The following is a 14,188-nucleotide window of genomic DNA, read 5'->3' on the forward strand; positions in this document are numbered from 1 at the left end:
TGGAAAAAGGCTTTAGAGTAGCAGAGTTGTCTACACTTGTGGCAGTCATGAGAAAACCCTTCTCTTTGGATGGCTCCCAACTGCAGTGGATGTGGATAATCTCACAACAAGGGGTTAGAGCTGAAGTTGTAATCTTTATGAAAACTTTCAAATGCTCTGACAATTTTCCTAAATTGTTTTATTAGCTGTTTGCAAAACTTCAATAAACTTGTAATTTGACATAAACTGTTTATTCATGCATACTTGCCTTCAGTATTCTCCTTAGTATTTTGGAAACTTTAGGAAGCTTGTATTTTATGAAAACACCTACAGCGAGTGTACCAATTATTAAACTGAAACTTTTAACATTTCCAATAAATGGAATCTTGACTTTTTCTAGACCCTCATCAGCTGGAATGGTTGAGCCAAGTGTATAGACCCACAGCGGCAGCATTCCTAAAAACAAATCAACAAATTTTACAGGCACCTGAGATTTATGTATAAGAAAAGCATTTTTTTACTATTTCATTTACTTACCAAGACTGATAGCTGTGCTTAGTGTAGTCATGGTTACGCTCAGTGACAGATCTCCATTGAGTAACTTTGAAAACATATTGCTGTTAATACCTGCAGGAGAGCACCCTAGGACAAAGAACCCGAGTGCCCTGGCTCCGGTGTGCCCCATTATTCTAATTATAGCGTAAGAAGTCTTCAAGAAAATAATTGGCACAAATTAAGAATACAGCTCCGCATGAACTACATGTTACCTACGGTTGCTGTCATAGTTTGAAAACTGTTGTAACGAAAAGGCAACCTTACGATAGATTAAAAAAAATTATTCACTTTCAGGGTGAGTTTAGCAATTCGCTTTGTTTATTACTAATCATAAACTAACATAGCTAACATCCTGCACTAAATGGAACTAACTTGCTAAGTTAGACTGCCTGTTTATGTAATTAATTTGTTTAAAATAACAACTGTGACTGTTTAGATTAAATGACAAATTCAGAACTATTTCAGCAATTATCTAGTCGACACTTAATAAAAAAAGCATCATGGTTTGAGGCTGTTTTGGTGATGTCAGCTGACTGCATTCTCAACGGAATGTTAGAACTTTTGCAAAGCAGACTAATTAATTCTTGAGCTTACCTTCAAAATCTTTGATTGTGTTATTTGACATACAAAGAAATGAGGATTTCTGTCTATAATTTTCTTGGAGTCATTACATAAGACCTTTTATTACAGCTTATGACAGCAACAGTACTATTTGTCTATATGAAATACTATAATTGCTGCTGTTTAAATAGTAATCATATTCTGAAGACATTTTTTATTACACACTTTTTCATAAATAAGGGATGATCATACATACCAGAGGCATTACAGTGAACTGTGATATCATTGCTATTACTGGAGCTTTTGGCGTTTTTAAATGTTCTTTGATTGTTTGGAAGTCCAAGTCATTTCCCATTCCCAGGGTAGCCACAACAACCTACACATATATACTAAAATTTGAATGCTTTTAAAAATTGTGATTAATTTTAAAAATTTGTCTTATTTTATTTTTTCTTATTATGTCAGAAAAATCTGTGCCTTGATAATTCAGACCAACTGTTTGTTAGCCGGTCAATTACCAAATAGAAATTTGTGTAGCAAAATAATTTAAAGATAAAACCATTAACATGAGAAAAACATTCTAACGACTGATGCCTTTTTCTCGTCATCAAAGTAGACAAATTACAGAAGTATTTGCTTCATCCGGTTCTGCTGTGATCAACCACTAAAAATGTCAATTGTTAATTAGCTACAACAATAACTTTCAACTGCATTTTTTAAAATTCAAATCTTACTTTACTTGTGTGCAGCTGTTAAAAACTTTTCATGCAGTCTAAATTGAACTCAAATGTTATAATCATAACATCAAACAACAATACTGATTGCGCGTAAACCAGAAACTGGGTTCGAAATAATAATTATGTTATTATGTTACTAGCTGGCAAAAACTAAAGGGCAAACATTTAAAGAGAATCGTTCACTAATTGTGTGTAGCACTATTAGTATACATTTTAAACACAATTTGACTAACGAGGTAATCTAGTGAAATAACAAACAGAACTTTTGTTTATAGTAAACTTGACCTGCTTGCTAAAGTACAGCTGTAGCCACAGACACTGCTACTCTTCATTGCGTAAGACACCGTCCTTTGTAAGCATTGCTGGAAGGCTACTCAGTTAGCGGCTAGTCTCGGCAGAGATAGGTCACATGTTGTTACTTTGACTAGTGAACTGGTTTGAGGAAACCAATATGTATGCTTCATTTTATTCTTTTCTATCCTCTTGCTTTCCATAGTGGTAATATCTTTCAATGTCTTGCAGTGCCTCCTGCTGCATTTCCATGTATATGCATGTACCTTTAGTTTGTGGGATTTAATTTGTACTCCATGTTTATAAGTTGCACATTTGCAAATCTTTTGAAATTGTTATTCCTAGTTTTAAAGGGTCATGGCGATGGTTATGATAAAACTAGAAATTCCCCTGTCATAAAGCCCACGACCAAAGTGATATTGGAAAAAAGAAAGGGTACTGCTGGTTAAGAAATGCAATATTAGCAGTCAAATGGCACTGCAGTGCAATAGGAGAACTGCAATGGTAGCTGCAATGATAGCTGTAATGTACTGGGTGTTATTATGTACAACAAACAGCAATAATGAAAGGAAAAGATGATATGTTTATATCTCTCCCCTGAAATAGGGGAAATGCAATATTAGAAGTAAAATGGCAAGCTGCTGAGTAATATACACAGTTTGGAAGTTGGATGTGTTGAATGTAGAATGGTTTTGACAGCGATCTGTAACCAAAGTGAAGAAATGAGTCATGATCACAGAAACCATGGTTAAGTCAAGTGTGTGAAATTTAGAGTTATTTACACTAGCAAACGGAGAAAATTCTCAGTTATTTTGCAAAAAGATTTTGATTCTAGCTTAATTACAGCAGATATTATGGTCAATAAACTGAATGCATGTTTACCATTAGTGCGAAAAAATAGTTCTGAGAAAACTGGTGTTACAGTTTGAAAAACGAAAACTAATGCATAATTTTGTTTACAATTCAAAACGTCATAGCAACCAAAATCAAGAAGTTGTGGTGTTTATCTAGATTTCTGTATTTATATCCACAAACTGAATTTAAAAATTTAAACAGATTGTAGTTGGTTGTCATAAAAATAGCTGTATATCTATAAGAAAATGTATTACTTAATTTTGCAGATATTAAAAACAACTTGGCAGTACCGCGATATTGGGCACAGCCATAGTATCATCAGCAAAATCTTTAGAAAAATAATAACAGTAACATATTGCACATCATCAGTCATTATATACTTTGATCTTGTAATTTCGAATGATTGTTCTTATAAATTAATCTTATAACAATCTTATAAAATCGAATAACTATTCTTATAATTAAATATTGTGATAATCTTAGAAGAATCGTTAGAAAAATATCATCGCCATTCCCTTTACTTTCACTGCTTTTGACATTCATTGGAATACCAAAGTATTCATCATAAGTGTTTAAAATGTCAGAGTTAACTTTAAAATCAGCAAAAAATCTTTTATCTTAAATCTTTTATCGTACGCCATTTTTCAGTACTTCTTTTAGTACTTCTTTCAGTACTTCTATTAGAGAAATCTTGGGCAATTGGACAATGCCATAGGCTGGTGAAATGTACGCATTTTCGTCGTGAAAATCGCATGGCTTCATGGTTCTACTATCTGTGGCACAGCTTTATGGGCGTTTTGTTGGCGGGTCTTAATTTTGATTAAAAAAGGCTTTTCAGGTTTTAATGGCGATTTTAGGCCAAATGAATGTTGCTAGTTATGTAACATCCAATCAGATGGGTAAGTTTTAGGATATTGTCGAGAACTTTCAAAGACTTGGTTTAATATTTAAATAGGTTTATATGTGTCTTGTATCGTTATTATACTTAAACGACTCCATGCAAAAATGGTTAAATTTGTTGATGAGATTTCGGTACAAGGGTTTAGGTATCGTGTCGATGAATAATTTTCAGAAGTTGTGTGCGCATATGCATTTATCATAAAGCTCCCAAACACTCGTGTCCCAAACACACTAGTCGTGGGATAATACTGATGCATCATGGGAGAGCTTTTAAGGCCCAGTTTACTATAGATATTTTGTAAGGTTATCTGCAATGAGTGTCAGCTAGTAAAGTTTATTAGATAGGCTTTAGGCTTTTAAAAAAAACTAGCAGAAATGCAACGTATTCATTCATCATGTAAAGCTGAACAATGTTTTTTCCTATGTTGGCAAAATGCAGCACTAAATTGAGTGTCTCATAAAGTTACCAATGGTAATGGACGTGAAAAACGTGTAACTTACGACAAACACATAAGTTTAAAAAGTACGGGAAACATCAGTACATGTGTAGAAAATCAGTCTTTGATTATGAAGTAATCATAATATAAGAACTGTAAAAACTTTACAGTAATAGTTTTCTATATTTCAATTTGAGTTAAAATCAGTTTTAGGTTCAATTTTCTGGTTCGGGGTTTTTTATGTTATAGTGTTTTTAGCAGCTGTCAATTACAGATTTAGCTGGTTCTTATGCAATATTTTACATACAACAAATATTACATGTTACTTCATTGGAAAAAGAACATAACAAAGAAAAGTAAAAAATTTGGGAGCTTTTATATTTGTGAGACTTTATGAGATCTTATTGTAACTATGGAATTCCACATCTGCTGTTTTTGTAATGTTTTACTACCTTTGACAAAAAATATTTAAGCTATAATAAAGTTTACAAAGCTTGAAAATAATGTCATCCCAATGTAATACTGGTTGTATTAATAGGTAGAGGCCATTAATAGACAAAAATTTCAAAACATTTTTTTTCTTAAACATTATTTTAATATATTTGTATATATATTGCAAATATAGCCTCTATTATATAAACATATATACATTGTATAACCGGGGTGAGGAAGCAATTTATATATAGATATAAGTTGTTTCCTTACCCCGGTTAACCCATATGGGTGGTAATCTGCTCTAACTCGGGTCTCTTACCAGGTCTCTGGTAAAAGGCCTGAGTTAGAGTTTGAGCACTCAACCATTTTTGAACCAGTAGCCTACTTTTCACTGCCTTGTCCTGGTTCAGCTACAGGCAGCGCAGACCTTGTTTGACCGGGCAAGGTTCGAGCCAGCATGACTTTGGTTATTGCACTCATCATAGAGGTTGTAGACAATATACAAGCAAGGGTCTTGTTTAAGGACCTGCCAGAAAGGAGCAGTTGTTGGGGTTTGAACCTAGCACCTAATGATCACTGTCCCAATACCTTACCAACTGCGCTATCTGTCCCGTAGATATATATCCTGTAGATATATATATATATATACATGTATATATATACATATATATATACATATATACACATATGTATATTATTGTATATATTATTGTATTGTATATATTATTGTATTGTGTATATACTATTGTATTGTATATATATTATTGTATATATATGTGTATATATTATTTTATTGTATGTACATGTATATATGTTATTTTATTGTATATAGTATATGTTATTGTATACATATATATATATATATATGTATATGTATATATATATATATATATATATATATATATATATATATATATATATATATATATATATATATATATATATATATATATATATATATATATATATATAGATATATATATATATATATATTTATATATATATATATATGAATATATAGATTACGACGTATATTTGTCTAGCTTATGTAATCTTTTTCAGTATCAGATAATAGGTAATGGTTTGGTATCAATCGGTAGTTCATAACACTGTTCAGTAGTCTCTGTTTGCTATAATTTTGACCATCTGCTTATACACAAGCATGCTAAACAATGAAAAAAAGGTTGTGAGAAAAATAAAATGATCAGTATTGAACTTTAAAGCCTGTGTATGCTTTCAGGGTGTCGCATCTATTTACAGGGTGTCTGTGTATATATACATATATACACATATGTATATTATTGTATATATTATTGTATTGTATATATTATTGTATTGTGTATATACTATTGTATTGTATATATATTATTGTATATATATATATGTGTATATATTATTTTATTGTATGTACATGTATATATGTTATTTTATTGTATATAGTATATGTTATTGTATACATATATATATGTATATATATATATGTATATGTATATATATATATATATATATATAGATATATATATATATATATTTATATATATATATATATGAATATATAGATTACGACGTATATTTGTCTAGCTTATGTAATCTTTTTCAGTATCAGATAATAGGTAATGGTTTGGTATCAATCGGTAGTTCATAACACTGTTCAGTAGTCTCTGTTTGCTATAATTTTGACCATCTGCTTATACACAAGCATGCTAAACAATGAAAAAAAGGTTGTGAGAAAAATAAAATGATCAGTATTGAACTTTAAAGCCTGTGTATGCTTTCAGGGTGTCGCATCTATTTATAATGTGTTTTATCATGGAGATACCAGCATAACTACGTTAATTATTCTATAGGCCACACAATTGCATGTGCTCTATATAACGTTGTTTGTAATTGCTGTAAAGCCAAATGCTACAAACCAAACGAACAATGTCGAGGGAACTCACAGAAACAAGTTTTCAGATATTGATGCTGTGGCTGACAATAATTTGATGATCTCAGTATAGTTTCTCCCAAATATTTAGTTTGCTCTCTAAACCCGACTTAAGCTTTGTAACTTGAACCTATTATTTCAATCCACTAAACAATGTAGGAAATATTTATGCTTAGTTAACAACTAGCATTAAACATAAAATTTAGTTTTTTATTAAGCACCCATTTAAATATTTTTTACATGCTACTAGAAATATTACAATGTTTACTAGAAGCCACAGAAGTACTAGCCATAGAGATACTGACCGCAGCCATGACAACAGCGTTGAACACTTTGTCAATCAATCGATGCTCTCTCATTGACCTCATAGTGATGTTACCAATATATTGTAGCCCATCACTCTCATCAAATGAAGCATAGAACCTGATAACAGAGTAGCCCAGGTAGACAGAAGTACCTGTAAAAATAAACAGTGAGCCAATTGTCAAAGTTAAAAACAATTGTTTATTATCTTTGTGCAAATCAGTTTCAACAGAATAACTAAATAAGTGGCGAGTTGGCGTTTCAGGGTGTTTTAGAAGTGCCTGAATGTTATCGCTGGTGAAAATACTCTTTCAGCTTTTATTCCAATCTTGACCAAGCAATCTTGGCTACTGCTACAAAATAATCACTATTGAGTAGATGAATATAAAATAGTACTAAGTTAGAAAGCTAGTCATAGATGAAAGAACCTTGAGTGTTGTAACAGATCAATGGTTCACTGTTTAATAAATGCTATACTTATATATAAACTCTCTGAAAAAACTGGTTTTAGGCAGCTCGTGATGGTAAAATCCTTTGTTAAGATGATAACTTACTATAGAATGACAAGTTTTGGCAGATTTCCGCTGATAATAAATTGTCAGCATTGTAGCTAGCAGGAAGTGTAGCTCTATTATTCATTGTTACATTCCAGGTTGTATTTTCTTGACACGAAGAAATGGTAACTTGTTCCTACAATTTGATTAATGTTTAACATACACAGTTATGAGGTTACACGGTTGGCTTACAAGTTGCTATAGAAGCCTTGACATGGTTTTAAATCTATATTAAAATGCTTTTAGTGTAAAACATTACGGGGCAGTAGCTTTGAACTATGCTAATAAACCCTACCGAATGATAAAAATATAAGCATGAAAACCTCTGAATAGCTGTGATAACTATCATTTTTCAAGAAAACAAAAATCTGAGTTCTATCCAATTGGTGTTAGTTTATTTTTAAGTTTGGCTTAGTATTCCATTTTGCTATTTGCATACATCCATGTAGCTGACCATTTGAAAAAAAAAACCTTCCGTTTGTGCAAGCCATGAGTTGGGTGTGTAACAAATGAGAAGGCATCACTGCCTTCTTGTACTTACATGTACTTTTTGTACATGTACATGTACTTCTTGTTCAACTTTTGTCACACTAATCTACTGGCTTTTTTGTTTGCTCATAAGCAATGTCAATGTACTTATCTAAGCTTTCGCTCTAATCCTGCATATCTGCTGACTAGTAGACACACCCAAATAGCAATACATTAAAGTATCTCTAACACCGTATGCAAACTAGCAGTAACCTGGTTTTATATAGTCTAATATGGCGCTACTGAGATGTTATGAATACAACTATCGTGGTAGAGTGCACCAGATTATAACATAGACAGAAACTGTACTAAACTCGTCTTATGTGCCAATATTCTCTTTTAGTTTGTTTCAGACAGAATAATAGCAGAAAAAAACACTTATTTTCAGATTGTTTGAATATATATGCTTACTTGCATGGCACAGCTTGTAGTAAGCACTTTATGAGCTGAAATTCTTAGATTACTTTGCTAGGCACAACAACTTTGCAGAAAACATATACATGTAAGATTTTACCAGTTCAGGGCGTTCTGACTGTTTATTAAACATATGTCAACAAATGCCTGTCTTCAATTTAAACTTATCGCAGCTGAAAATACACAAATCACCAAGGTTCGGAACCAAACACTCACGACAAGCGTATAAGAGCTAAATGCAGTAGTAAAAGTACGGTCAACTGTGCAGTGTTAAAATGATGCAACTGAAACATGTCAGCTATTGATGTGATTTGATTAAGTGGTCATTTGCAAAATCCTAAAACAAATTGATTGATAACAAATTCAATACTGTAAACTTAACATGGTCCCAAATGCAAATCTTTTTGTACAACATCAGCTAACTGGTATTACTAAAAAGAATTGATTATACCACACATTTTCTTTACCTATTTGCGATATAAACTTTTGCAGTTTTTGCTAATATAAGATGCCCTCATAACATAAACCTCCTTTGTGTAAATTCTACAGTACATAAACAATTTACGTTAAGTTTTTGCTTTCTGTTACATAAAACATTTGAATTAATGCAAAATGCCAAGTCAGTGCAAAATTTCAAATTCGATTTATAGAAAAGAGTTCTAAAGTAAGACTTGAAAGGATAATTTTTCTCTTTTCATACTAGGAAGAGAAAACGACATAATGAAATGTCTAGTATATTTCCTACTTACTTTATTTTTGTCGTTTACAACTTTTCCTTTTGCAGCCTAGACCTTGCCACAAAAGGAAAAACAAAATCAATGTAAATCGAGATTGAATGTGTGTGAATCTCTTAACACAACGTAAAAGTAGCATAACCTCGGGCCCTAAATCCGATTTAAATAATCAACAAGGGAAGAGCCCTCAATAGAAACCATTAATACCCCATTTGCTGGACAATCATTAAATTAAAAAGTTTTGTTTATTTTTAAAAGGTTTATGGCATAAGGTTGGAAAAGTCTTAAAATATATTGGGTATCATAAAATCTCTAAAACGTACACATTCTCAAAACATTGTTTTTGTAATAGAAGTGTCTACTGTACTCACTGAAACAGTAACAATACTAGGCTGCCTGCTCTCTGCTGATACAGATAAATTGTTCAGTGGTTTGTCTGTATAAAGCAGTACTGAGTAGGAAACTTCTGGAACCTTCCCATAGCGATAAAATATAGTAACAAACCGATCATCGGGAGATGGGAGTAAAATCTTAAATTGGGTTGAGTTTCCTAAAGCAAAAACAGATATTTTGTTGAAAGAAAAACAAAGAAGACCAACTCAACTGATATAGGCAAAATTTTGTCAGCCCAACAACATTGCTGGTGTAGAAATATAATTTATAGAGGTAACTTTTACCATCATGCAGTATACTGAAGTATACTCAAATTAATGGGACAATGAACAAATCCAAAATGAATGTAATAGTAATGATTCAGCAAACAACCCGGAAAATATAATGTTCACTGTAAAAAGGTAAAAATTATTTTGTTTTTGCTGACAGTTAATAAATACATAACTAGCTACTATTATGTGTTTATAAACATAGCAAGCAAATTAAGTTAGTGTAAACTATCACAGTTATACTTTTAGCTTTTTAGTTAAATCAACAACTATTCATATATACTGTCAGCACAGTTGTTGATTTTCAAACTTAATTATAACTTTAAGTAGGTAGGCTATAAGAGATAGACAAGGCAAAAATAGAGGTCATGCTTGAGCAAAAATGTTTCTCAAAGAAAGGTTTTTGGTAAAAGATTAAAAATTAGTTTAAAAAACCTTTAGGCAAACAATTTAACAATTCTTCATTTGATTACTCCGCCTAAGTAAAACATGAGACATTGGTTTTTGCTATGAAACACTGAATAGTAACAACATTATTGATGTCTAATAGATCTTATTTGACTAAAGATTCATTGTTGAGTCAAATTAGTACGAGGTAATCAGACAAGCAAAGAATAAAGCCGGCAAAAAACATGTTTGATATGTTACAATATAAATAATTACCTTCAGCATGATCTGGAAGACAGCTAATGAATCTTATGAAAAAAACAAAGAAAACAGAGCTAAAGAGCATGATGTCTAAGTAATGCTAACTGCTTGAGTTTTCCAAGAAAAGTGACTCATTCATAACTGAGAAAAAAGCCGTAATAAATTTACTATTTTAGGCCACACATGCCGGTTGTCAAATAATTGATTATTTTGTAAAAGTTTTATTTCTAGCTAGTCAAGCCATATAACAGGAAAAAGCTCATTTGAATATTTAAACGAAACTCATATTTAATTTGATTTAAATTGAAATGCAGTGATTATTGTTGATTGAATGATTGTACCTTTTCTATTGAACCTGTTTAAAGACCATCAGCTTTATGTGTAACTAGATTTATCACGTAGCACCTTGTGTAGAAAACGGACATCGTTTATTAAGGGTAAAAAAGATGTTCTGGTATCTGAGGAGAAATGTAGAGATCATTTTTTTTACTGGCTGTATACCTCTCAGTAGCTTCAGCTATGATCACGCTATTTACTCAGTTTTGTAATATTTTAGGTTCAAAGAGCAATAGTATTTTACTGCATCTTTATCACATGATATGCATCATAGAATTGCACAAGTTTTTTGTGGCTTTGTCTGTAATGAAAGACGACATAGTTCAAAGGATATTTATGGAATCCTACACAGTTTCCAAAACCAACCTGAAATCTCATCTGAAACTGAAAATTTAATTACCAGTTAAATATACATACATATGACTGTATAGATGGCCTGTTGCAATATAACATATAATAATCATCTTACAAAGTTCTTGCACTACCTGAAATAAGGATTCAACTCATCCTAATGTTGTTAGTAACAACTACTTCTGCCTATCATTTGACAATACTGGCAGATAAACTAGATCACTTTATACCATACAATCGATTTTATAGAGATTTTACAGAAGAGAATAAAAAACCTGTAAAAGAATTTAAGGGTTTACTCGCAACAAAATTCACATTACAGTTATTTAGTATAAAAAGATTCACCATGTTTTATTCCGTTGGGTTGTAGGTGCAAAATCTGTAGAACTGTGATTACAAGCTCTTAAAAGCTCAAAAATGAGCAGTTAATCGCAGCCATCACGAAAACGCCGTAGAGTAGAATCCCTTTTCAAAACGTCTCAAGTTAGACGTAGTTGAACAAAATTGCTTCCGTTTAAACTTTCATGCAATCTCATTCGTCAAAATATTTTCACAAATATACTTCTCACATTCAATAAAATCATGTCTATTGTTTTTACGCGTCTGCTTCATCATCCTTGAATTGCTGTCATTTTGAGCACTGGTATCTCAAAACCACCATCAAATTTTATTTAGTTTTTTAATCTTAGCTCTAAGAAGTGCCTATCATCCTTTGATAAACATGAAAAACCTGTTGGTCACCTGGGAGAGTTGAAAAATGCTGCAAAAATTATTCACGCTGTTTGGGTGAAAGTATGGGTCACATGATCAGATTACAGCTAGACGATGAGACCAAGCCGAAACCAAACAGTAAAGTAGAGGAGCCTCTATATTTGATACGGGCTTGTCAGTAAAACCTGAAGTGTTTGTCATAAACCAGTGCTACGAGATGTTTTTTAATGAGTTTTTAATTAACCTTTCAATTTACATAATAACATCATGTGTCAAAACAAGAACCAAATTGCTTGAGTACGTCAGAGAAATAAATTGATTCCAACCTACAATGTTTTCGTGATGGAGGCGATTAACTGTTCGTTTTTTAGCCTTTAGGAGATTGTAATTCCATTTCCATATATTTTGCACCTACAACCCAGCAAAGTAAAACATGGTGAATCTTTTGACACCAAATAACTGTAATGTGAATTTTTATGCAAGTAGGTTTTTAGTATTAGTACCATCTGCTTAACTGACAGGCATAATGTGAAGTGAAGGTACGGCTTCATTATTCATTACTGTCTCTTAAAAGCCTATTCTTTGCAAAAGTGCTGCAATTCTTTATTATGTTCATCCCAGACTTTAAAGAAACTCTTTGAAGTCAGAGTAAAACTTTCTTTGCAAAAAGCAAAATGTCACAAATCTCCTACTATTAAAATGACAAGTGCAGAAAGAGCTTAGTATCTTACACTGAGTGGTCTACTCCTATCGGTCAGAAATTCACAGGGGTTATAGTGGTCCTATTTGTCGGTTGGTTAACATTTCTTACATGTTAATCTTATCAAATTAAAAGTGTTGTTTGTGATTGTGCTAGTTCAGTCATAATTTGGTAATTAAGCTAGCGAGTTGTGATACTCAAAGCCGCCAAATTAAATAAGTAAAAGCAAAAAACTGATAGCATATATTTTACCTTAAGTTTAAGTTTTTTACTAGACATACTTTGTGAGTAACCGTCATAAGCAAATATTTTCTTTATTGTTTGAGTCTCTTTAAGAGTTTTCTGAGAACATATTGACAAAACATTTAGAAAGTTTTAAACTTAAGTACAAATTTGATGACAAACAATTTTACTAAGCATGCACCTCTTACCAATGTTAAACCAAGAGATTAAATTAATTAAACTAAAGCTAAACTAGAGCAAAAGCATGGTGACTAAGGCAACTAAAATGTTGTTAGACAATTGGTGTTTTTCGCTTTTCTAAAATCACTACATCCTTTATCGTCCAACTGGCACTTGCACACACATTATAAAACATCCTGTTATTAAATATCGGTATTCCATTTTTATTGGCCACAAAACTGCTAGTGAACTTTGAAAAAGGAAATGTCAGATTTTTTCATCTATCAAAAAGTGATCCATCTTCATATTTAAATGGCAGAAATAGCTGAAAAGTCATACAAAAAGCGTGTGATGACAGTTACCGGTGTCGTAACATGAACTGCCTTGTTATTCATTGTAAAATAAACTGCTTTGTATAATCTTTATGCTTTTTTAAAATTTTGAGGTATATTTTGTAGTTTTAACATACTATTTATAGGCAGGTGTATTTATGAAATGTTCATAAAAACCAAACTTGAAGTTATGCTTGCGATTGACCAACTTTGCTATTTATGAAGATTGAACAACATTCTTATTACAACAAGCCAAGCAGGATATTTTTCATACAAAGTGTTTAGGAGTTGTTCTAAACAAAGCGTTGAACAACTAAGTTACTATAACAACATTAGCAAAGGGATAGTTCACCTCTTGTTTTATGTTGGCGAAAGTTACTTTATCTGAACCTGTCTGCCTATTAAATGATTGTATTTCATGTCTTCACTTTCAAGCAGTGCAGTCAGAGGAACTTTCTATTACTCAAAAATATATTGCTTGTTTGAATGTTTTTAAACATGTTGGTATCACGTAACTTTCAAAGAAATACCTTAGGATTAAAATGATATAGAAATTAAAAACATGTTTTTGTATAACTTGAGACCTTGAAAAAATAACTTGCATTTTAGTATATGCATATTTTGGCCAATATTTTAAACTTTTTGCTTTTAAATTAAAATTTGTTAGTCAAATACTGTCGCAGCTCGTTATTGAAGTAAACATACATTAAAACTATTGCTACAAACAGTGCCTTTTATGTCACTCTCTTGAATTTATGCTATTTATGCAAATAATTTTTTTTATAACCAATAGTCTTAAAAATATTCATATCCGGAAATAATTAACATTTGCTATA

General features: G+C 31.7%; 1 protein-coding gene across 1 annotated transcript; it reads right to left on the reverse strand.

Moving 5' to 3' along the window:
- Nucleotides 1–229: 229 nt before the first annotated feature.
- On the reverse strand, nucleotides 230–10,629 carry LOC137402798 (hepatic sodium/bile acid cotransporter-like). The gene is made up of 7 exons (XM_068089304.1): nucleotides 10,536–10,629; nucleotides 9,582–9,760; nucleotides 7,535–7,670; nucleotides 6,983–7,134; nucleotides 1,352–1,471; nucleotides 517–688; nucleotides 230–435 (listed from the first exon to the last, which is right to left on the reverse strand). The coding sequence occupies exons 1-7, from the start codon at nucleotides 10,603–10,605 to the stop codon at nucleotides 230–232; spliced, it is 1,035 nt and encodes a 344-aa protein (XP_067945405.1). The 5' UTR covers nucleotides 10,606–10,629.
- Between the last annotated feature and the right edge of the window lie 3,559 nt (nucleotides 10,630–14,188).

Source organism: Watersipora subatra, chromosome 8 (assembly GCF_963576615.1).
Source record: "Watersipora subatra chromosome 8, tzWatSuba1.1, whole genome shotgun sequence".
In the NCBI taxonomy this organism is placed as follows: domain Eukaryota; kingdom Metazoa; phylum Bryozoa; class Gymnolaemata; order Cheilostomatida; family Watersiporidae; genus Watersipora; species Watersipora subatra.

Bases quoted from the DNA above. Each gene is read 5' to 3' on its own strand.
- LOC137402798 (XM_068089304.1), bottom strand. From the start codon at position 10,605: ATGCTCTTTAGCTCTGTTTTCTTTGTTTTTTTCATAAGATTCATTAGC. The intron at 7,671-9,581 runs GTGAGTACAGTA...ATCAAATTGTAG, and splicing joins CTAGTATTGTTACTGTTTCA to GAACAAGTTACCATTTCTTC. The intron at 7,135-7,534 runs GTAAGTTATCAT...TTATTTTTACAG, and splicing joins CCAAAACTTGTCATTCTATA to GTACTTCTGTCTACCTGGGC.